Consider the following 23,839-nt stretch of genomic DNA (forward strand, 5'->3'; position numbering starts at 1 on the left):
CGTGCCTGCGCTTGCGTGGGGGGGTCGCTCCGCTGCGTGTGCATGCGTGTCTGCGCAGCCTGTTTCTGTACCGCGGTGTGTTTGTGTTCTGCTGCCGTGCACCCGAATGTGTGTGTCGTGTGTGGCTGCTGTCAGTGTGTGTGTGTGTGTCAGGGAGCCAGGGAGGGTGTTGGTGTTCCGCTGTGTCCGGGGGGTGACAGTGCCAGCCCCTCAGCCCCTCTGCTCCAGTGTTTCATCTGATAACCCCTTATCAAGAGAGAGCAGCCAGCAGAGAGCAGCCACCAGCCACATCCCCAGCGGCAGCCTGTGCCTGTCCCTGCACTGCCCTCCCTCCCTCTCCCTCTCCCTCCCCCTCACCCTCAGTTTCGCTCTTGCCCTCTTCCTCACCCTCACCCTCTTCCTCGCTCTCACCCTCGCCCTCATTCTCACCCTCATCCATGCCTTCATTCTCGCATTCTTTTTCGCTTTCACCCTCACCCCCTCTCGCCGTCACCCTCGCGCTGTTCCTCGCCCTCTTCCTCACCCTTATCCTCATCCTCGCCCTCATTCTTGCTCTCTTCCTCACCCTCACCCTCTTCTTCGCTCTCACCCTCGCCCTCGCCCTCATTCTCACCCTCATCCATGCCTTCATTCTCGCATTCTTTGTCACCCTCACCCTCGCCCCCTCTCGCCCTCACCCTCGCCGTCACCCTCGCTCTGTTCCTCGCCCTCTTCCTCACCCTTATCCTCATCCTCGCCCTCATTCTTGCTCTCTTCCTCGCTCTCACCCTCTCTCACCCTCTTCCTCACCCTCGCCCTCGCCCTCTCTGAGCTCTGTTCTCTCGGAGCAGCCTGCTGTCCTTGCTGGGCAGAGCTCGGAGCTGCTGGGAGCATGGCTGCTGTCTAACCCCACGCCGCTGGGGCTCCTGGGTAACCGTGGGCTCGCGGTCCCTCTCCAGCCCTGACAGTGAAACGGGAGGGTTATTTCTGTAACGGGGTGTCCTCACGGCTTGGCGTGTTGAGCCCCCCCGGGTACAGTGCAGGCTGAGCATGGCTGGCTGGGGGGGGGGTCCGGGTTCTGGTCCTGTTGGCTCCAGATAACACTGCTTCTGTATCCCACTGGATCCTGGTCCCACCAGTTCATGGTTCCCAGTGGTTCTGGGTCCCGCTGGCTCTGGGTCTTGCTGATTCTGTGTGCCACTGATTCAGGATCCTGCTGGTTCTGGTCCCATCACACAGCAGTCCGACCCATTTCGGGTTTTATGAGACGTGACCGCTTGTTAAGTTGGAAAGACAAAGCACAATAAAAATAGCAAAATATTTAATGTCGCTGTTGATGTCACTTTAATTTGACGTGAAGTCAGGTTGAAATACACAGCACCTAGTTTTGGCTTTGAGCAGAACCAGCATCAGCCTGATCCGTCTCATTCTGATCACCCCAGAACCCACTGATTCCACCACAGATGTACTGTGGCCTGCTGATCACTGTAATTTTAGGAGAGGCTGAGTACCCAGTGAGTCTCTCCTGCAGCGTGAGGCCAGCCTGCCCCAGCGCCTGAGGTGTTTGTCTGCTCCCCTGTTGTGCCTGGTGTTATGTCTCAGGCACATGGTCTGTGTTACTGTGGGCCGGTGGTGGATTTGGGGCCACGCTGGGTCCTGTGTTGTGTCCCTTTCTAATTTCCCTGAAAACGCTAAATGAACAAAGGAACCAGGAAGACATTTGGCACTGAACTTTGCTTAACAAATGAGTCACCGTGAGTCTGACAAGATGTGCACTGTCTGAACTCTCGGGTTACCAGAGAGATATCTCAACCTGATTGCTGCGTTTTAATAATTTGCATTACTGTTCAGTTATAGTGTAGCACAGTGAAAGCTCTTAAGTTCATTTTTGCATTTTTATTTGCTTTGTTCAGACACTTTTCCTTTTTTGCATCTGGGTCATCGTGTGTGTGTGTGTGTGTGTGTGTGTGTGTGTGTGAGAGTGTAAGAATGTACGAAAGCGTGCGTGTGTGTGATCGAGTTTGTTCTGGCTGGACTGTTTGCAGAAATTAACAATCTGTTAATGGAGAAAAACCTCCAGTGAAAGGTGTTATCTTGTCAGTCTTGTGTCTGAATGTCACCTTACCAAACATTGTGCTGACTGAATTGGCCATGACCTCTCCGTTGTTCCCACTTTAGTTCGTTAATCTGGAGTGACATTTAAGACCTGGACTGCGGGTCTGTAGGATCTCGCATTGGCCTTGCTTGCGTGCCTCTATAATTGGTTTCTGACTTGAGGATGTAGTGTACTGTGTGTATACAGTGTACTGCGTGGGTACACTGTGCTGTGTGGGTACACTGTGCCGTGTGGATACAGTGTACTGTGAAGGTACATGCTGTCTATCAAGCGGTTATTTCCACAGTGTGTCGGCTGCATGCTGTGGTCCCTTGTGTCTCCACTTATAGGGATTTATAGGGATTTCCAGTAGATACCCGTTCACCTCCTGGACAAATACATGTTGCAACCACTATGAAGAGACTGGATTTATAGATGCTTATAGTATATAATAGAAAGTTTACACTGAAGACCAATGACGTGGCCTTCATCCATCATCAGAAGACCTCTTATACTGTAGGTTTCAGTAACCCAGAGACACAGAGCTTCGGTCTGGACCGAAATGAAATGTGATCTGCCAAGGACAGGATAGACTGCTTTACACAAAGGGCTGTGGGAGCGTGGAACAAGCTCGCCCAGCTATGTTGCTGAAGCTGATACCCTGGTTGCGTTTGGGAAACAGCTGGAGGAGATCCTGGGATCAGGACAGGAGGCACTGCTTTACACAAAGAGCAGTGGGGGTGTGGAACTGGCTGCCCAGCCACATGGTGAAACTGAATTCCTGGCTCCTCTGACTAAATGCCTGGATGAGTTGCTGTACTAGAACCTAAATGGACCAGATGGGCTGAATGTCAGTTCTCTTATTTAAAGATAATGAAATAAATGTGTAAAGTCATTTTTATGTCTTTTTTACTTTATAGATTTAGATTTTTTGTCTGGTACCACAGAGAGTAAGTGTACAACATACAGTAAATGTTGTACGTGTTGATGACTAACATGATTTGCTTATGTTACAATGGCCCCAGTCTGGTCACTCAGTAGGGCTACAATATTGCATTATCGCTTATCCACCCAGAATAAGATCAATCGAGTTTAATAGACCTCCGTGGGGCGCACTTCTCATTGACATTGCACTTAATTGGAGGCCCTTAATCGCCGGCCGATGTGAGGCTTCAGGCTCGGTCCATCCGATGGCCGCAGGTCCACACGGTACTGTCTGACAGCTCAGGCCCTGGCAGAGCAGGGCAGGCCAGCGGCGAGACAGGCACATGCAAGAGGAGGTGTGGCTCTTCCACCCAAAAAAAAGGCTTCTTGTCTTCTACACTAAACAACCCCCCCCCCCCACCACATACACACCCACACACCTCCCGGCGTCACTACCCCACCCCCTGGCCTGCCTGAACCCGCCTCCCCCCTCCTCCCTCTAACCTCAGTTATCAGCCACTCTGCCAGAAACTCTTCAGTCCTGTTGAGCAGCACCCCACTCCGGCCGACTCTCGCGCTCTCTCTCCCGCGCACACACTCGAGCTCAGAGCCGTCCCGCCGCCCCGACCCGACCCAACTCGCCCCCTGTCTGAGAGGGACCCGGGCTGGACGCCCCGAAACTGGACCGCTGAAGCCAGCACCATTACACTGCGGACCAACAGGTGGGTGACCTTTCCCTCTGCATCTCTATCCAGGCGGCGTGCTGCTCAGAGCCTTTCCTTTCCTTCCTAACCTCCGCTGCAGACTCCGGACTCCGGACTTGCGCCCCTGTTTTTTGGGGGTGTCTTGTGAGCAAGCCAGGGGTCAAAACCAGAGACGAGGTGCGTGCACGCACTAGCTTTCTGAGGGCGTTAGACGGATTTTGCACCAAAGAGAAATGCTTTGAAAGTCACCCTGTTATTAAATTTATACATTGTTTTAGAAACGACTGTTATTAATTCTAGTGACAACTGCTCCCTGATTGTTTCACAGCGCAGCTCCTTGCTGTGTTGCAGCGCAGTAGTAGATCACATCCTTTGTAAATGTAGCAGGATGACTGTCAAACCCTTCTGCTTCGCTGCAAAACTGCCTCTCCATCAGCTCTGACTACCTCCGCAGGCCCGTGCTCTAGCTGTTAAAAACAAAATGGACGTTGGGGGTACTGGCCCCTGCCTGAGCACCCCGAAGCCTGTCCAGTGGAGCTCAGATGGGGGGGCCAGGCTGTGTTCTGGAGCGGTTTCGGAGTGTGTCGGATTGCAGGGGAAGCTCTGTGGCTGGAGCAGTGTCGTCACTGCCTGGGTGACCCAATGTGCCTGCCCTGGGAGAGCCACACAGAGAGCCTCCTGCACGCGCACAGCAGCCATCTAAACTCTCCCAGAGCACACACATCCTCGTCCACACAACACGGAGGGATGTTCGCATTTCTTTTTATCTTCGTAATTCTGTCACGCTGGATTTGCGACTGTGTGGGTGGAGACAATATATCAGTTAGCTAATCAGAGGGTTTGGGTTTTTTTTTAACACTGTACACAACTTGCTCAGAGCCCCCCTTATGGGGTCTCCCTTGAGTCCCGATTTGCACGAGCCCCCGTCGTCTGCCCCCTCGCGTCCTGCAGCTCTCGGCCGCGCTCCTGTGCAGGCAGGGCTCGGCGGCGATGTTGCGATGTTGCGGCGAGGACGTACCGTCCGTTGAAAAATCCGCACGGACAGTGCAGCCGGGGGCGTCTGACAGCGCGGACGCCGGTGAGGCTGCTGTCCTGGAGACAACGGCTTCTGCTGTGAAGGAGGTTCGTGGCCGTGAGGCCCGGCTGACACTGAGGAGACGTTCTGAGACGGTGCTCAGAGTCCATGCTGGCCTTCTGCAGCCCTGGTCCCAGACAGCTGTCCTCTAGCAGAAGCTGTGAGCAGAGTGATTCTCCAGCGGCAGGGCTGCAGGGCACTAATTCACAGCTTCGCTGGTGATTATTTGTGGTTTTGCAACACTGGGCTTCAGGCGCGTCTCATGCCTGCAGCCCATGGGCTCCGAGCTTTATTTGTGTGTTTCAATGCAGCTGTCGGGCTGTCAGGTCTCACTTTTCTGATCTTCATAGCCAGGAGTGTGAGCAGGGAGAGGGGGGGGGGTGTCTTTACACTGTGGTTCCATCCAGCAAAATGACAAGCATGAAGTCTTGATTGATTAACAAGCATGAAGTCTTGATTGATAAACAAGCATGAAGTCTTGATTGATAAACAAGCATGAAGTCTTGATTGATAAACAAGCATGAAGTCTTGATTGATAAACAAGCATGAAGTCTTGATTGATAAACAAGCATGAAGTCTTGATTGATAAACAAGCATGAAGTCTTAATTGATAAACAAGCATGAAGTCTTGATTGATAAACAAACATGAAGTCTTAATTGATAAACAAGCATGAAGTCTTGATTGATTAACAAGCATGAAGTCTTGATTGATAAACAAGCATGAAGTTTTGATTGATTAACAAGCATGAAGTCTTGATTGATAAATAAGTACAAAGTCTTGATTGATGAACAAGCACGGAGTCTTGATTGATGAACGGGCCTGCTGTAGCGCTGTCCCAGTTTCCCTGTCCTCCTCTCGAACCCGGAGCTCCTGGAAAAATAAGGTTATGCGCTGTACTGGTTATCTTCACATCTTCCTGTTTTTTTCATTCAACTTTTATTGCGTTGTGTGACATATTACAGTCATATAGCAGATTGCTTGTGCGTACAACGACAGTTCTCCGGGTTGCTCGAAGCTGAACTAGTAGAGCTGTCACAAGCTGGGTGACTGTCCCCTCCTATCCACGGTGACTCGGCACTCACAGCATGACGGGGCAGTTTGTCCCCGAGTGTGAGGATGAGCCCCCTGCTCTCCCTCCTCAACTCGCTGCCAGCTCTGCTCCACTGACGTCTCTGTGCTCCGGACTCTGCTCGGCCTCTCAGTGGGTCAGGTCATGCGACTGTGACGCTCGTTATTTAAACCTCCTAGACTGCGATCAGTAAAACACATGCTTTGTCTCCAGGGTTGGTACTGAGGGGTGCTGCTGAACTTGGCGAACACTATTTTCTTTTTCCACTTTCCAAACAAACTTGTCCTGATTTTAAGTGAACCTTGCAATTTAAACCTCACTCTGTAGCTTGTGCATATCGGTCTCAATCACGAGAACTCTTTATGTTTTTTTTCTCATGAGAGATTGTTGTTGTTAAAATTGTCAGTTGCTCATGCTTGTCTTGTTGAACCATTAGCACCTACAGGAGCAGTCCACAGTCCTCACAATGTCCACTGTCCCCTCTCCACACACACTTCCCTGTCTTACACACTGTCCACTGTCCCCTGTCCTCACACACTCCACTGTCCACACACAATCTCTTGTTTGTACACAGTCCTTTGTCCACTCACATTCCACTGTCCACTGTCCCCTGTCTACTCACATTCCACTGTCCACACACAGTTCAGGTGAGAGTAAACAGGAGCACCTGAAGAAAACCAACGCAAACATGCCAGGAACATACACACTCCACACAGAAGGCAGTTACTGATCCCAGGTCCCCACGGCTGGGAGACACCAGTACGCACTGCTGGGTTTAAATTACAGGAATTATTTGGCGTGAACCTCCAGTGCACGTTCAGGAGGCGAGAGAAACAAAAGCTGGGCCGCAGGCGAGGTGAAACCGGCATGGTCTCCCCGCGGATCGGAGCACGTCGGGCGTGTGGAGGCCTGGAAGGACGTACCTGAGCTGGGATAGTGGCCGGAGACGATCCTGAGTTTTGCATTCTGCCAGTCGGCGTCCCGAAGCGCTGCTCCGTGGCGCGGGCCGACACACTCCCATCGCGCAGCTGGGCTCTTCAGGGGACAGGGCCTGTGTGCAGTTAGCTCCACGCCGCGTTCACGGCCAATTTTTATACCCTGTTCTTCACTGCGAGATAAGCCAGCGGCTGATAAATGCTCTTTATCTGGAAAAAGAAAGAGCTGTGATAAAATGGGAGCTGTTTCGAAGGCGCCCCCCCTCCAGCCCTGGAGGACGGGGTCCTGACAGCCCAGGCAGGGACCTGCCCCTCGTTCACCCAGAGCACTTCCATGGCCAGCGGGTAAAACACGAAGCATCACGAGGGAGCAACACCGCCCCGAGTGCTCGGACCTGCCTGCTTGTGTCTGTGAGTGCTGGACCCCGGCCCCGATCTCACACCTACCTGTGAGGACCCAGCCGGCGTCGCTGACTTGTCTGGTGAACGGTAGAGTGGCAAACAAAAGTATTTGGTTAAATGTAGTGAATTTAGAATCACAACCTATTTATTTGGGATTTTTTGCCCTGGATTGGCGGAAAACACTCTATGATGTCTAATTGAACACAAAATTCTACAGACCTCCTAAATTAATTATAAATAGCGAGCAGAAAATAAGTGATGATTTAATGCTAAATGCATTATGATTCTGCATTGTATCCAAGGGGGGGGGGTGAATACTTTTGATAGGTACTGTAGCATTCCCATGCCTCTGAGTGTAGGGCACAGCAACACGCAGTTTGCCACCAAGCCTGGACAGCTTCAGGGACCTCTGTCGTCCTCCCCTCCCTGTGAGCTGTTTTAACTCACTTTTGGATTTTTTTCCCATTTCTTCCGCCTGGGTTTTGGTTCAGCTCCTCTGTGCTGCAACGCGTTCTCGTCCGATAACGAGCCCCTCTTGTCCTGACCGGCGACCGAGCGCCGAATCTCTCTCGCCGAACCCCCCCCAACCCGGCTGACAAACCACAGTGCTGCCCCCTGTGGGGCGGAGCCAGTAGTGCGGCACCCTTGAGAAATTCCCAATCACGCCTGGCCGGTCAGCGCACGCAGGCCCGAGCTCGGGAGATAGCAGGCCCTGCATTCAGCAAGTGTCAGACCTTCTGTATGGTCCTCCTGGGGCACTGAGCCGAGATGCTGTTCATCTCTCCTGGGCCCAGATCCCTTCCCTGATCACCTGCAGGGCTTGCAGCTGTGGCTGGGTGGATCGAGCGATCGAAAGGTAGTGGTCAGCTGTGCTGCCAAACAACTGGACAAGCGCGGCGTGGTCATTCAGCAAGTCATTTTTGCTTTGCTTGATAACTGGATTCAAAGACCTGTCTTCAATCAAAAAATGCACTCAGCTCGCAGAGCAGGCTCTGCAAGCAAATCAGGACCACAGGGCTTTGACAAAGAGGGAGGTTCGTGTGTCTTTAATAGCCTGATTTAGGACAGAATGTAGGAGGCGATAATTTACACCAAGAGTTGTGGGTGGCTGGAACAGTCTGCCCAAATCACAGTGCAGCTGAATTTCTGTGATCCCCTCAAAACCGAAGCTCAGTGAGGCCTGTGGATCATTAAGACGCCGAGCCCCCCAACGAGCCGGGTTTGGCCAGACGGGCTCTCCTGCGTGACTGTGTGCTTTATGGTCATGTCATCCCAGCCTGGCGCTGTCGTGGGCAGTGCAGACCGGAGCCGGGCGAGGGCGAGGGCGAGGGCGAGGTGATTGAGGGCGCTCCTGCAGGGGACAGCCGCGGTACGTGTGCGGAGCGCAGCCTGCAGCTCGACTCCGGTGACAGACGGAGAGATGTGGGGGCCTGATCTGAGGCCGTGGTCTGTAATCTCCCTTCCTGAGGGCTGAGCGGGGCTCAGTATCATCTGATCCAGGTTTCATCACACGGCCGCACTGCGACAGGGCGGGAGATACAGCCGCCCAGATAACAGCTCCCGCAGCGCGGAGCCGGCCGGGCGCTGGCGGGGCACTTTCTCCGGGGCCTGACTTATCTGCGCGTGCTGGTTTTCCTGGGGCGTGCAACTCAAAACATGTTCCGAGCGGCGTGCGCGGGCGGGCGCGCTGGCATGTCCTGGTCGTGGCGTGCACACGCGCTGGTGTCTTTCTGCTTGCGCCCGTCCGTGGTGAAAGCTGCCCGTGGTGTAACACGCGGGTGGTGAAGTACAGTGCTCTCACGGGGGAGTGTGCTCAGGCCCCAGGGGCTCGGGAAGGCAGGGCTGCAGAGGGTGCGAGGCCCAGGGACAGCCGAGGGCTCGAGAGACAGGCGTGGCAGAGGGACTCTGGAGAGGCCAGGGGTTTCGCTGTGGGCAGCAGGTGTCTCCATGAGAGAAAGTGCCTGATGCTGAAGGACACAGCAGAGGCAGCTGGAGGTGTGTGTGAGGTACCCTCCCTCAGCCAGCTCAGTGTGTTCTAGAGCGGGGGTCTCTGGTCCTGGTCCTGCAGGGTCAGTGTGTGTCTGCAGGAGGTCCAGTCTGGTCCTGCAGGGTCAGTATGTGTCTGCAGGGGGTCCAGTCTAGTTCTGTAGAGTCAGTGTGTGTCTGCAGGGGGTCCAGTCTAGTTCTGTAGAGTCAGTGTGTGTCTGCAGGGGGTTCAGTCTAGTTCTGTAGGGTCAGTGTGTGTCTGCAGGGGGTCCAGTCTGGTCCCGCAGGGTCAGTGTGTCTGCAGGGGGTCCAGTCTGGTCCCACAGGGTCAGTGTGTGTCTGCAGGGGGTCCAGTCTGGTCCCGCAGGGTCAGTGTGTCTGCAGGGGGTCCAGTCTGGTCCTGCAGGGTCAGTGTGTGTTTGCAGGAGGTCCAGTCTAGTTCTGCAGGGTCAGTGTGTGTCTGCAGGAGGTCCAGTCTAGTTCTGTAGGGTCAGTGTGTGTCTGCAGGAGGTCCAGTCTGGTCCTGCAGGGTCAGTGTGTGTCTGCAGGAGGTCCAGTCTAGTTCTGTAGGGTCAGTGTGTGTCTGCAGGGGGTCCAGTCTGGTCCTGCAGGGTCAGTGTGTGTCTGCAGGAGGTCCAGTCTAGTTCTGTAGGGTCAGTGTGTGTCTGCAGGAGGTCCAGTCTGGTCCTGCAGGGTCAGTGTGTGTCTGCAGGGGGTCCAGTCTGGTCCTGCAGGGTCAGTGTGTGTCTGCAGGAGGTCCAGTCTAGTTCTGTAGGGTCAGTGTGTGTCTGCAGGAGGTCCAGTCTGGTCCTGCAGGGTCAGTGTGTGTCTGCAGGAGGTCCAGTCTAGTTCTGTAGGGTCAGTGTGTGTCTGCAGGGGGTCCAGTCTGGTCCTGCAGGGTCAGTGTGTGTCTGCAGGAGGTCCAGTCTAGTTCTGTAGGGTCAGTGTGTGTCTGCAGGAGGTCCAGTCTGGTCCTGCAGGGTCAGTGTGTGTCTGCAGGGGGTCCAGTCTGGTCCTGCAGGGTCAGTGTGTGTCTGCAGGAGGTCCAGTCTAGTTCTGTAGGGTCAGTGTGTGTCTGCAGGAGGTCCAGTCTGGTCCTGCAGGGTCAGTGTGTGTCTGCAGGAGGTCCAGTCTGGTTCTGGAGGACTGATCGTGTTTGCATTCCAGAGCTGCTTTTAATGTCCTGAATCAGCCGTGAGCTGGCTGTACTGGACACGTGTCATGTCCGAGGTGTTATCAGAAGCGAGGCTGTAGGCGAAGGAGAGGGTTCTTCGTCTCAAACGATTCCCTCCTCGCCCCGTCCCCAGGAGGTCCGCAAGACATTGACCGTGGCGCACAACTGTCGAAAACCCAGCTCGTGTCCCAGCTCGGTCTCCGCATTTCGGAAGCCTCTTCGTTAATCGCGAGCTCCTTTTTTTTCCCCCCCGCGGCGAAATTCTCTCTCTACAGTCGCACGAGCTTTTTAATAAAGCTGCAAAAATTAAAAAGGTAAAAATCTGCTTCTGGGGCGTTTCTGTAAAAGTGCGAAAAATGCGCATCTTCTATGGCGGCCGCGCAGGTGTCTAACAAACAGAGACACCAAATAACCTCTTTCGTCCCCCGGACAGCTCGTCATACTGGGCACACACACAGTGACACAGAGCAGACCCTCCCGGTTCTGGTTCTGTCAGAACCCACAACTCCTGGCCCCGCGTGTCAACCTGACTTCCGGCTTTCGTCCATCTGGCCTGCGCGTCAATGAGGCTCAGGGGCTCGCGGCTGATGAATATCTTTTTCGGCTTTTACCACGTGGGATGGGCTCAATAATCCGCATCAGTCCTGAACCCTTCAAATCACGCAGGTGTGCACAGTAAGCGTCAGGACTCCTGCGGGGGACAGGGGAGCATTTTCAGGTGGAAGAGTTGATACAGAATCATTCCCTCCTTTATCTGGAGATCACGAATTGATGCCCAGTTAATGAATTAATTAGTTTTTTGTTGTGCCGGCAGAAAAAAAGGCGGCGGGTGACTTGATCCCTGCTTCCCAAGCGTCTCTGCCAACGCTGCACCTGCAGCAGGTTCTTTCTGACATCTGACTGAGGACAGAGCGCGGAAACAGGCTAACCCTGCGCTACGGGTCTGTCTCTTCAGGGTGGCCGTGGGATCTGCTCGGTGTGGAGCTCTGGCGCGCTGCTGTGCACGTTATCAGGCAATTGTACTGGCGTGCCCGCAGCGTCACGGGCGCTCGCTCCTGAACTGACCAGTAATTCTCCTGTGATCCTGGGATCTCGGGGTGTCTACTGCCGCAGCAGATGAGCAAAAACGAAAACTCTGTTGTCGTTGTTTTTTTTTTTTCCCTTTTCGTGCATGGCCCCGCGATAACGGGCCAGTTTGAGAACAGCGCGCCCTGCCCCGTCCACACCCCCGCCACTTTCGCGTCTGGGGTGGGGCCTCCGCTCTCGGGGGCGCGCTTTCCTCTTGACCGGTCACCGCTCTCGGTCCACCTCAGGGGAAAAGATTCATTTCTTCATTGTGCGACGCAGTGCAAACTCACGCCCACCACCCTCGTCAACTGCGGGAGCGGCAGGCACAGGCCGGGCCGCGGCGCCCGAAAATCCACTCGCACTGCCGCTGGGCGACTAGAAGACGATCATTCTGCCCCTTAGTCTGTCAGAGACGTTGTCGAAACCTAAGTGCAGCCGTAACTGCGAAAACGGCTGCGTTCGTCTTTGAAGAAGATGCGCATCAGTGTCATTTCTTTTCACCTTCGTTAATAAATACTAAAGATAATTTCTAGGAAATGAGTTGGGGGATGGTGAGAGGGGAATATAAACATCTCTATACAGTTGCCAGGTCTCGATACTGTTGTCAGCACAGGCGACAGAGCAGGAAAGTTCAACTCATTTCCCATCGCCATGATCTTCATCACAGCCTCAGCTGGAGGTGATCTTTCTCAAAAGGCTGGCGTGGAGCAGGGCTACAGGCATTCTGAACCCCTGTTCTATGCTCTGTGCATCATCCCATTCAAGCAGCCCGACATGCAATTTATTGGGTGTGTGTGAGGTGCAAGTGTCTTATACAGATACAGGAAATATCCAGCGGCTGTGTCCCCCTGCAGCTCCTAGCTGGCCGCCCACTGGAGCTCAACAGGTGGGAGCCTGGCCAGTACCTGGATGGGAGACTCCTGGGAAAAACTAAGGCCGCTGCTGGAAGAGGTGTTAGTAGGGCCAGCAGGGAGCGCTCACCCTGCGGTCTGTGTGGGTCCTAATGCCCCAGTATAGTGACGGGGACACCATGCTGTAAAAAAGGTGCTGTCCTTCTGATGAGACGTAAAACTGAGGTCCTGACTCTCCGTGGTCATTAAAAATCCCGGGGTGTTTCTTGAAAAGAGAAGGGGTGTTACCCTGGAGGCCTGGCCAAAGTTTTCCCATTGGTCCTTACCAATCATGGCCTCCTAATACCCCCCCTCTCTGAACTGGCTTCATCACTCTGCTCTCCTCCCCACTGAGAGCTGCTGTGTGGGGAGAGGACTGGAGCATCATCCAGGTGGGGCTGCACACTGGTGGTGGTGGAGGGGATCTCCATTACCTGTAAAGCACTTTGAGTGGAGTGTCCAGAAAAGTGCTATATAAGTGTAATCAATTATTATTATTATTATTATCGCTCAGCGTCCGAATCCTGAAACCGGATCCGTTCAGGCAGTGGGAAAAGTTAAAGATGGAAAAGTGTTTTCCAGTAACTGTCGCAGTTTATGGTGAGTTACATTATATTAAAACTCTAACCCTTTGCAGCCCCGTTAGAACGACAGGCTGCGTTTCACTGCTGAGGTCTGACAGGAGTCACAATCCTGCAGGACAGTTCAACAGTCTTCCTTGATGTTGCCACTGTGGCCTCATGGAGCCGGGATATTGTCCAGAGGATCAAGGGAGCTGTTAGCTTGAGCACTGCGCCCGGAGAGGGGTGCTGGGAGAGGAGCCACACACTGGGTGTGGCATCCGGAGTGGACATCTGCAAACAGAATTTAAAAAGGCATGGTGGTTTGCGCGTGCATTGTGCATGGTCTCCAATAATAAGAGCCCCGGGTGTTTATTAATAAGCGCCGCAGTGGGGCCGGAGAGAGCTTTTGGAGAAGTCGGCCTCCCCACTGTCCCTGGAGCCAGCGCGCGGCCCAAGCCACTTCTCCAAACGCGCAGCCCTGTGGCCCGAGAGGCGCCGGGCCGCGCTCGCTCCGAGCCCTGCTCATTGCAGAGCCCCGGGTGAGGAAGCAGCACGACCGCTGCCTGTTTGTGCAAAAGGCAAGCTCTCTCTCAACATCGCCTTGCACAAGTTATCTGCGTGTTTACAGCCCGAACCGCAGCCGCAGGGTGAATTCTGTTGGGCCCCGTTCGGCGCCTTTTTTTCCTGTGTGTGTGTGTGTGTGTGTGTGTGTGTGTGTGTGTGTGTGTGTGTGTGTGTGTGTGTGTGTGTGTGCGGGAAATGGGAATGAGAGCGCATGGGCGGGCAGCCAGCGCCCTGCCGGATTAAAATGAGCGCTCCTCGACTTATGCCCAAGGCAGTGCTCTCCAGTGGCCGTGCCTGCGCCGGGCCCCGCAGTGGGCGATGAGCTGTCCATCCTCTTCCTGTGTTCCGCAAAAAACCCTAATTTTACATAAGCAACATAACGGCATTGTCTTCATTGTGCAGTCAGGGACAGCCACTTTCTTGCCTGTTTGCTAGACATTTAACTTAATGGTATGGGTTTTGCAACTCGACTGATATCACATTTTTAAGAAGTTGCAGAATTTCTGCATGACTGATTTGGGGCTTCCTGTGGAACCTGTGCTTACATTTCTCAGTAATGTTTTAATTCCCTTCAGCTGACTCATATGTTCATCTTAATTCATAACAAGGCTCTGCTGTTAATCAGATGAGATTGACTCGGTTTCCCTCTCTAACCCTCCATTTTGTGCTGTGTAACTTTATTATGATAATAGTCGACCTTATCAGATTCTCACAAACCTTATCTGTGCCCTCGCTCTTTATACATTGTTGCAGAGAGAAGATATCGGGCATGCGATCTAGATTGTTTCCATAAGAGCACAACTGTTTTGTCACGCTGCGTGTGTGTGTGCGTTCAGCCCGCGTGTTTGTGTGTGTCTGTGTGTGTGCAAGGAGGTGCTTTTGTGCTCGTGTTGGGGTGACAGGGTGTGTGTCGGCACGGTCATCTCGGCGTAGCTGAAATAGTGTGACGTGTCTAAGGCTGTGACTGTCATTGAGCCAGGTTGGGTATTTAGAGCTACCGACAGTGAGTTGACCTTGCAAATGGATTGTCTGAAATGACTAAAACGTTACTGGTCATCTGAAGAAGCCTGTGGAAAGCAAAGCCCAGCTCCTCTGTCGCAATTTGGTTGGTGCTCTGTGCTGTGTGCAGACTCTTCAGTTTCACTGTGTTTTTCTCTGCTCTTTACACTCTTATGGCTTTTTCCTGTTAAACAGTGTGCGAAGCATCAGCTTTTGATTCAGAATATTAGTTGAAATGTCTTGAATCAGCTCCCAAGCTTTTATGACGGCTTAAAGATGGGAGAAATCCTATCCCTGGTGTCAAACGCTAGCGGTTTTCTGGCGGGACAGAGAGGGTGCCAGCAGCAGGAGTCATCAAGTAACACCAACAGGTCCAAAGATCTTTTTCATTTAGACAGAGTTTCCCTTTTTTGGAAAAAAAAAATATTTCTCCTTTTCAACTCCTTGGCAGTGGGGTGAACACGTCCTCCTGGAGAAAGCTGCAGCCGAGATGGGCGCTTACTCGCAGTGCTTCCCTTGTGTAGCGCGCAAGCGCAGGACCCGCTGGGGCTGTGCACACGCCGCAGGTCACCAAAGGCCACCCGTTTTCTTTGAAGTCAAATTTTAGTTGCTGGGTCTTTGGTATTTTTTTTTCTTTCTCTCAAGGCTCACTTTCAACCACATTGAAAAGGGGAGGTTTTGAAAGCAGGGCTCTTCGAAAGGAAGTCCGCCGGGCAAAGAATAGCGTCTGTGTCTGGAAAGTCACCCGCAGCTTCTCCTGCGATAAAAGGGAAAAGGTGTTTTTTTTTAGAAACAACATGCAAATCGCCACAGCTTCCCCCGCGGTTCGTCAGTTGAAGTTTTTGAACTCAAATCGTCAATTAAATTGCCGATTTAAAAATCAGTTGAGTTTGTGCCTTTTCCTGGGCTCTGTGTTTCTGGGCTCTGTACGTCCTCCTCGGACCCTCGCTGCTCAGAGCGGATTCTGAGACCCAGCGATCTGCTCCTGCCCCTCGCCGTCCTGGAAGTTGCTCACTGGTGCCCCACAATGCTGTGCGTCTGTTGCTCTGAGCCTTCTCGGAGCAGAGCTGCTGCAGCTGCCTGTGGAACAATGTACGCAGACAACACACTGGCAGTATTGCATCTTGCCTTGACCCCTGTAAGTGCTCTGTCCCAGGCCGCAGTGTTACATCTATGTAAGTATTTCTGATGGAATTAATATGAGAATAGCTTTCAAATCACACAATACGTTCGTATAACTTCCCCATGGTTTCAGCATGAGCAGCAGCTGGTGGAGAGCTGTGATCAGGGGCCTCACCTGTCGCAGGTAGACCTTGTGATAAAGGCCAAGCACCTGGCTGCCATCGGGGGATTGTTCCCAGCAGGTGTTTGTGATTCCTCTTTGGATCGGGGCTCTTCAGTTTATTAAAAGCTGATAACTGCACACTCTCATACACCTTATGCCTCTCGCAGGAGGTATAGTGATGCCTCTGTTCCAGCACAGGCGGCGCGGTGGTGGGCTGGTCAGCACTGCTGCCTCACAGAGCAGGGGCCCTGGGGCCTCTTCCTGGGGTGCTGTCTGTGTGGAGCTTGCATGTTCTCCCTGTGTTCATGTGGGTTTCCTCCCACAGTCCAAAGACATGCTGGTAGGTTCATTAGCTTCTGGGAAAACTGTCTCTGGTGTGTGTGTGTGTGTGTGTGTGTGTGTGTGTGTGTGTGTGTGTGTGTGTGTGTGTGTGTGTGTGTGTGTGTGTGCCCTGTGATGGGCTGGCATCCTGTCCAGGATATATCCCGTGCCCATCTCTCCCCGGGACAAGCTCCAGCTCCACTGAGACCCCCAGAATTGGCTACGGTGTTGAGGATATGGATGGATGTCCTGAATGGCAGAGTCTGTGGGTAATTAATATTTGTCTAGTTATGCCATTCCCAGGGCAGCTTCAGGTTAATACTGGAATGCATTTCCGTTTCCTGAGACAGAACGTGTCTCACGTGCCGACGCCGCCTGGACCTTCCAGCTCGGCCCCAGGGCAGGAAGTTACAGACCCGCACGTCCATGACATCAGCCCAGACCCGCCTCTCTCTCACACCAGCCGGGTCTCCCCGGCAGGTGCAGGGAGTCTGGGAGCAGGGCTCGTGCGACAGACACGGGCAGCACGCCAGGGAGAGCGCTACCAGCAGCACCCTGTTCTCACGAAGTGTTTTCCCTTGAATCTCAGTGAGGGAGAAAAGTGTGACAGCCCATCAGCCACGCCTGTGTCAAACTTCACTCTTGAGAAACACAAAGGCGTTCCACCACACCTTCAGGCTGAATGTCCAGGATCGTTGACAGGTTTTGGACTGTGAACGAAAGGAGGTGGTCGCACACTTTCGAACACTGTCGAGATTCTTTTCAGGCCCGTGCTCGGAGTGACCGTTCCTGCACTGGGTGTGAAAACTCAATCCGGATGAATTGATGAAAAATGCCCCCGGTTGCTGGCAGTTTGAAAAACAAAATGCAGCGTAACGGCACTCAGATACGCACGAAAAATCACAGGGCTTTGTTTTATTTCAGATCTTTGTTTTCTTGAAGCCCTGTGAAGTCCTGGGATACCTGTCCCGGCGGCTCTGCCCCCAGCTGTGACCTGCTGTCTTTGTTTAGGTTCTGCTCGGTCTGCTCTTTGCTCAGACGTTTGCTGATAGACTTTAACGGAGCAGAGAATTCAAATGCTGTTGTGAAAGACTGTGCTGTCGGTTTTCTCTGGAATCGCGCCACACCTGTTCCACGGGGGTCGACTCTTGTGTGTTTTTATGCTTGCAGAGGTGGCCAACACACACACACTGCTTCAGGAGGTACCTTCACCGTGAACCCCTGAACCCCACACCGCCCACGGCCCTGCGAGCCCACCAAAAGGGTGCCCCGGCCCTTCCTCCCGCCCCCCCCCCCGATGATGGAGGATTCTGCAGAGACACGCTGGGTCTCCCCGGTCCTCATTGGGCCCGACCCGCTTTCCGGCTTCCCCTCCGAGCAGGGCCTGATCCAGACGGCGGAGGAGCCCGAGTCGTTCTACTCCAGCGTCGATTCGGACTTCACCACCCTGCCCTCCTACTTCTCCAGCCCGGCTCACAGCCGAGCCGCCCCGGCCTACCGGCATTCCCCAGGTCAGGCTCGCCCCCAGCGCCTTGCTTCCCACAGCGGGCAGCCGGAGATCAGGCCCATCGCACGCAGGCTGGTTCCTGTTCCATAGCAGCCCGATCCATGTCGGCCTTTACCGTGAGCCCCCGGCGTCTGTATGAGCGGCCAGCAGCAGGCCCTGGATATTAAAACCTTGTTACCTTGCTGGCTTGTTTTGTACAAAACCTCACAGGCAAACGTGTGATGGTAAATCGCATTAAATCTATTTCGTTCCTGCTTTATCAGGGCAGTTTGTACAAGAGCCTGCAGTGCGTAAAATCTTGATCAGATTTGTGTGCGCTGGGCACCTATCTCTTTTCCTGCAATGTTTCTTAAGACCTGTGTTGCACAATGTAAGATGCTTCTCTCTCGCAAATGTATCCTACTAATGTATATAGAAATATATCTCCATAATAACGTTATATTTGAACAATTGCAAACCCCTCACCTCCCCCTCCCTGTGTCTTGATCAGCTTTACCCTGCAAAACGGATATTTCAGGGTGTAACAGAGGCAGAACACGTCTCTCTCCGTCATCTCCCTCTTTAATGATCTTTTTTTCCCCTCTTGCTCTCCGTGTGATTTTAAACACCCTTCCCTCTCTCTGTCTCTCTGGTTTTCCCCCAGTGCGCCAGGTCTACTCCTCCTCCTCTCTCCTCAACAACCTGCAGTGGCTCGACGGGACGGCCCACTCCCTGAACTCTCCGTACAACCCCCCTCCGCACCCCTCCTGGTCCGTCGGCCCCTTCGGCAAGACGCCGCTGTCCTCCCCGGGGGGCTCCCTCTCCCTCTACCCCACCTCCTCCTCTTTCACCTCCCCCAAGGAAGGCCTGCCTTCGCCGGGCCGGGACGACAAGGCGAGCCCCAGGCTCCAGGAGGCCTTGAAGGCCGAGCGCCTCAGCCCCAGCAGCGGCATGGGGGGTGGCACTTTCCTGAACCTGGGCTCGGGCGCGGGGGTGGCCCACACACACTCCCACTCCTACACACACGCCCACACGCACGGGCTGGGACCCTATAGCCCCTACATGGCCTCCCCACAGGATTACAGCACGGGTGGGCTGTACCCTACGCCTGGGGGGCTGGTATCCCCTTCTTCGTACTCCCCCAAGCTGCGCAACAAGATGAGACTGTCCCCTTCAGGTAAGGAAAAATAAATCGTCAGTAAACGTTCTTCATTGAACTGTGTTAGGAGCATAAAATAGGAAACCATCCATCTGACTCGTGTTTGTTGCTTGATCCAAGGATCTTACCCAGACGTTCCTTGAGATAAGTTACAATATCCGCTTCAGCAACTTGCTTGGGCGGCTTGATAGACGCTCCTTCAACCTGCGATCATTGTTGTGATGATAATGGCTTTAATTGTCGCCCGTGCAGCCTTGATTCCTTGACATTTGTCGTTACCTCGTGCGCTGGGTCCCTTGATGTGTACGCGCTGTGCTCTGCCCCGAACATTGAGCCCCCCCGGTGCAAACGCGATCCACCAGCCTGCTTACTGTTAAAGATAGTAATAATAATTAATAATCATTCCCTACACTTATATAGCACTTTTCTGGACACTCCACTCAAAGCGCTGTACGGGTAATGGGGATCCCCTCCCCCACCACCAGTGTGCAGCCCCACCTGGATGATGCGACGGCAGCCATAGTGCGCCAGAACGCTCCCCACACATCAGCTATCAGTGGGGAGGAGAGCAGAGTGATGAAGCCAGTTCAGAGAGGGGGGTTATTAGGAAGGCTTGATTGGTAAAGGCCAGGGGGGGGAATTTGGCCAGGACACTGGGGTTACACCCCTACTCTTTTCGAGAAACACCCTGGGATTTTTAATGACCACAGAGAGTCAGGACCTCGGTTTCACGTCTCATCAGAAGGACGGAGCCTTTTTACAGTATGGTGTCCCTGCCACTGTACTGGAGCAGTAGGACCCACATGGACCACAGGGTGAGCGCCCCCTGCTGGCCCCACTAACACCTCTTCCAGCAGCAGCCTTAGTTGTTCCCAGGAGTCTCCCCTCAGGGTACTGGCCAGGCTCACTCCTGCTGAGCTCCAGTGGGCGGCCAGCTGGGAGCTGCGGGGTGATATGGCTGCTGGGCGTATCAAGATACCGCAGTGTTCCCGCGCCGCCGGTGCTGTCAGAAACCCCCCCCCCCTGCGGCCCGTGAAGCCGGGTTGGCGGTCGGAGTCGTGAGCGTTGCCCGCGGCCCCCGGGACCCTAATCCTGTCGTCTCTCTCCCACGGCTGGCAGAGGCCCGGGAGTGCGTGAACTGCGGCGCCACCAACACGCCCCTCTGGCGCCGGGACGGGACGGGCCACTACCTGTGCAACGCCTGCGGGCTGTACCACAAGATGAACGGGCAGAACCGGCCCCTCATCCGGCCCAAGAAGAGACTGGTACGTACGGCCCGCTTCCAATACCGGCTCCACCCACTCGGAATAACTCCGCTGGAAAGAGCGGGCGTCCGATACCACAATACTGAATGGCTTTCCGCCGCTTTCCGCTGTGCTCTGGAAAAGAAGGATAACTTCCTACTTCCCGTTCTCACTGACTGAGTCGTTTCACAAAAGCAGGACAGAAGGGGCAGAACCGGCATGAGGGAGAAACCCTATTGTACGTCGTACAGGAATATTATAAAAAGTCATTGGCGTCGTGTCCAGGGTGTAGCCTGCTGCTTGCTGGGATAGGCCCTGGCTCCTCCGCGGCCCCGTGCGGGATAAAGCAGCTCGAGAACGGATGGATAAAAGGTCATTCGTTACAGGCAGTGAGCTGAGTGCTCCGAGTCGGTAGAAGATAAATGATCCAAAACATGCTAGTTAGAACTGGAAACAAATACACCTTCTGAGCCAAGCAGATCCCCATCTAGGAAAACGCAAAGAATAAAACAGGAAAATCGATAGTTGAACGCAGGAAGGAAATATCTGAGGAACAAGTGTATTCAAGTGTACTCTTCAGACTGTGTTGCCTCGGTGCCCGAGACCCAGAGGCAGGAAGGGAGCACACCGAGCCGCGAACCCAGAGCTGAAAAAAAGGGAAATTAGAATCACCAAGAGAGAACAGACGAATACTGCAACAGAGCCAAAAACTGATGCAAACCTTTTTTTTTTTAGTAGTGCAACAGCAGAAGAGCTATAAAAGCCGAAGCAGTAGTTTGGGGGTTTATAAAACATGTAACTGGCCCTGAGGTTCTGCAAGGACGTGCATGATTCAAAACTTATAAAACTCATAGAAAAACCTATAATCACCCAGATTCACTTAAGGCAATAACACCCAGTGGTATTTATAGACTCCTAACTGAGATATTCCGTCCTTTCTTAGAATGAGTGCTGTACCCACAGGCAGGAGAATCACTTGTAACTGGACCAGACTGGTCTTAATTCTGCTATTGCTAAAGCTATGAAAATGATAGATTTAAACTGGGAGAATACAGGGGTGATTCAGGAGACAACCAATGTAGATTTAGAAAGGAAATAACTTGTTTTATTGCTGGCTGTGATTCTTCAAATAAAGCATTAAGGACAGTTGATAAAATATACAAGAAGACACATTTACACTTCAAGGAAGCTTGAGATATGGTGCCTCATTAAAGCTTGATTCTCAAATTAAAATCCATGGGAATTCACAGTAATGAGTACTTTGAGCTGGTTAATGAACAGGAGACATTGCCTCACCTCACAGGGCACAACCATGTGAGTAGTGGTGTGCCACAGGGGTACCTTTTAGGCCCTTCGCTCTTCTTGATCTGATTCAGCTAATTAGATTCTGGTACTAACTAGTTAAATTTTCACATGGTACAAAAATGTGGGAAGCTCAGAAATACTGGCAAGAGACAAAATACCCGACCCTTGTTAAGTGCAGAGTGATCCACACAGGAAGTAGTTCCAGGAACTTACACTACATATCCACAAGGGAACATGCAGTATATATAAAGTATATAGCGAGGCTTCCTGGTGCAATCTGGAGATAGTACAGTATCTGACTCATCAAAAACAGGTCCTTCAATAGATATTTTTCATTCCTGCATCACCAAGTTACTGACAATTAAACGTGCTTGTTGAGATGAAAGGTCCCTGCCTCCTGAGCTTTCTCCTGGACTTGAGCTCGTACTTCACCGCACTGCTGCCTGGTCATCGGTCCGCTGACCTCTGACCTTTCGCTTGGCGCACCCTTCCTCAAGCTATACTCCCGTTCTCCCCTGCCCTGCAGATCGTCAGCAAGAGAGCGGGCACCCAGTGCGCCAACTGCCACACGAGCACCACCACGCTGTGGAGACGCAACGCCAGCGGGGAGCCCGTGTGCAACGCCTGCGGACTCTACTTCAAGCTGCACAACGTGAGTGCCGCTCGCCGGGCACCGCCGGGCACCGCCGGCCCGCACACCCGGCCCCTCTCCACGCCTTTTCATTCACAGGCCCTCTCCGGGCTTCGGACAGCAGCTGTCCCGTTCAGCGGCGTAGCCAGGACTGTGTACTGGGGGTGGCAGGGACACCAGTGGGGGGGTGGCTTTGTAAAACGATACTATTTTCCTTCTGACACGGGAGGTGCAACTACAAGGCTCCCTGCTGTTCTCCCCTGCACCAGGGACACTGGTGACCCCTGTCCCACACTGGTGACCCCTGTCCCACACTGGCTCCGGGGCCGTGTGCCGCGTTCACTGACCTGCGCGGGGATCAGTCTGCACCGGCCTGCCCCTCATGCGCCTGCACTGCCCAGCTAGTACAGGCTACACGCGCGCTCCTAGTGAATCATTTCAGAGGCGTCGGAATGGTCTCCTGTGTTACCTGCTTTTGGCGGTAAACTAAGGACAATACGGGGTGTTTGGTAACATCTAAAATGGGGTGGCAAAGCCATATTTGGGGGGGGGGGTAGTGCCAGTGTCCCCAGCGCCGGTGTGGGCCTCTGCGCTGTCGGGCCGGCCTGACCTCTGACCCCGGTGTCGCTCTCGCTGCCCGCAGGTGAACAGGCCCCTCACCATGAAGAAAGATGGCATCCAGACCCGCAACCGCAAGGTCTCCAGCAAGAACAAGAAGGGCAAGAAGGGGGCCGAGGCCTCCTACTCAGAGCTGTCCCGGGGCCTGGGGCTGGAGGAGCAGGGGGGGCCCTTCTCGCTGGGGCCCGGGTCGCTCTCCGGCCCCCTGCTGCCCTTCGGCCACCCCCCCCACCTGCTGCCCCCTCCCTCCGCCCTGCACCCCTCCGCCACGCTTTCCTACTCCCACCACCCCTCCTCCGGCATGGTGCCCACCCTGGTGTAGGGGCGCACAGGCGCAGCAGTGCCCACCCACGGACGCAGGCTCTCTCACGCTCGGCTGCGTCCCCGGTTCACAGACCCCCCCCCGTCCCCCAGCGCCCCGGCACACCGGCACGAGGGGTACACCTCCCGTCAGGGACACCAGCCCCCCTCGGACGGGGGCGCCCCCCCCCCCCCGCCGTGCCGCCTCAGCCCTCACCGCCACACGCTGCGGCTCCAGCGCCCCGAGACGCGGAGACAGGAGGGGTGTCACTGTCTCGGCGTGTGCGCTGGGCAGGAGCGAGCTGTGCAGGGGGGTGGGGTCCCCCAAACTCTGCCTCCAAACTGACCTCTCAGTTAGGGGTCCGGTCACCAGGGGGTGAGCGTCATCCTCCAGGGGGGGGGCAGGGGGGCAGGGGGACACCCGCCCTCCCCCAGTCCTCGTGGGACACCCCTGGACCACAGAGGTCAGAGGTCAAAGGTCACGCAGGGATACTCAGGGCCAGGGTGACACCTTCTACAGCCCCAGCGCCCCGGACGACAGACAACACGACTCTGAAGAACGATTTTCTACCAATTCCTTTTATTTTCCCTCCGAAATGACAAAGGTTGTAGATATAATTTTAAATATTTTCCCTATTTTTTGAATGGGTGGGGCAGATTTGTAAGAATTATTTAATCTGTTGTGATCTGATCCTGTTGGGTTTTTTTGTGTCTTTTCAACATCCTGAAGTAAAAGAACATTAATAAATACCATTTGTGACCATCACATAAGAAGTGAGATTTTTTCTTTTAAAAAAAAGTATTTTTCTGTCAGTCTTAATTTGCCCTTGAGTTTTAGTCCTGAATCCGCGTGAACGCTTTTCTCTTCAACAAAACGATTTATGTTATGATCTGCCGTGAAACAGTCTTCATACTTCATACAGCCGATTACCAGACCACTTAAAGGCACTGAACGGCGGGCTGTCGATGCTGCAGATCCATTCTCTCTGTGAAGCTGCAAAGAGACGTTTTTGCACTGTTGTCTCAACAGTGTTTGTGACTCATAATAAGAAAGCGAATTAC

At 53.8% G+C, this 23,839-nt stretch overlaps 1 protein-coding gene and 1 long non-coding RNA gene across 3 annotated transcripts; one reads left to right on the plus strand and one right to left on the minus strand.

Moving 5' to 3' along the window:
* Positions 1–3,578: 3,578 nt before the first annotated feature.
* On the plus strand, positions 3,579–23,551 carry gata1b (GATA binding protein 1b). Of its 2 annotated transcripts, XM_088623917.1 has the most exons (7): positions 3,580–3,720; positions 8,461–8,553; positions 17,205–17,545; positions 18,185–18,697; positions 19,799–19,944; positions 21,755–21,880; positions 22,503–23,551. In XM_088623917.1, exons 3-7 carry the CDS (start codon positions 17,332–17,334, stop codon positions 22,797–22,799), a joined length of 1,296 nt encoding a protein of 431 aa, XP_088480043.1. In that variant the 5' UTR covers positions 3,580–3,720; positions 8,461–8,553; positions 17,205–17,331; the 3' UTR covers positions 22,800–23,551. The 2 variants fall into 2 exon arrangements, with proteins under 2 accessions (XP_088480041.1, XP_088480043.1); XM_088623915.1 differs by lacking the exon at positions 8,461–8,553 and having other exon boundaries at positions 3,579–3,720.
* LOC148674112 (uncharacterized) lies at positions 5,210–6,964 on the minus strand. The gene is made up of 2 exons (XR_015934571.1): positions 6,771–6,964; positions 5,210–5,648 (listed from the first exon to the last, which is right to left on the minus strand). It is a non-coding gene; the product is annotated as an uncharacterized LOC148674112 (long non-coding RNA).
* Positions 23,552–23,839: the final 288 nt, after the last annotated feature.

This window comes from Lepisosteus platostomus, chromosome 3 (assembly GCF_059453375.1).
Source record: "Lepisosteus platostomus isolate fLepPlt1 chromosome 3, fLepPlt1.hap1, whole genome shotgun sequence".
NCBI classification, from domain to species: domain Eukaryota; kingdom Metazoa; phylum Chordata; class Actinopteri; order Semionotiformes; family Lepisosteidae; genus Lepisosteus; species Lepisosteus platostomus.

Coding starts and splice junctions, on each gene's coding strand:
- gata1b (XM_088623915.1), top strand. CDS start 17,332: ATGATGGAGGATTCTGCAGAGACACGCTGGGTCTCCCCGGTCCTCATT. Junction 18,698..19,798: donor GATGAGACTGTCCCCTTCAG/GTAAGGAAAAAT, acceptor CACGGCTGGCAG/AGGCCCGGGAGTGCGTGAAC. Junction 19,945..21,754: donor TCCGGCCCAAGAAGAGACTG/GTACGTACGGCC, acceptor CCTGCCCTGCAG/ATCGTCAGCAAGAGAGCGGG.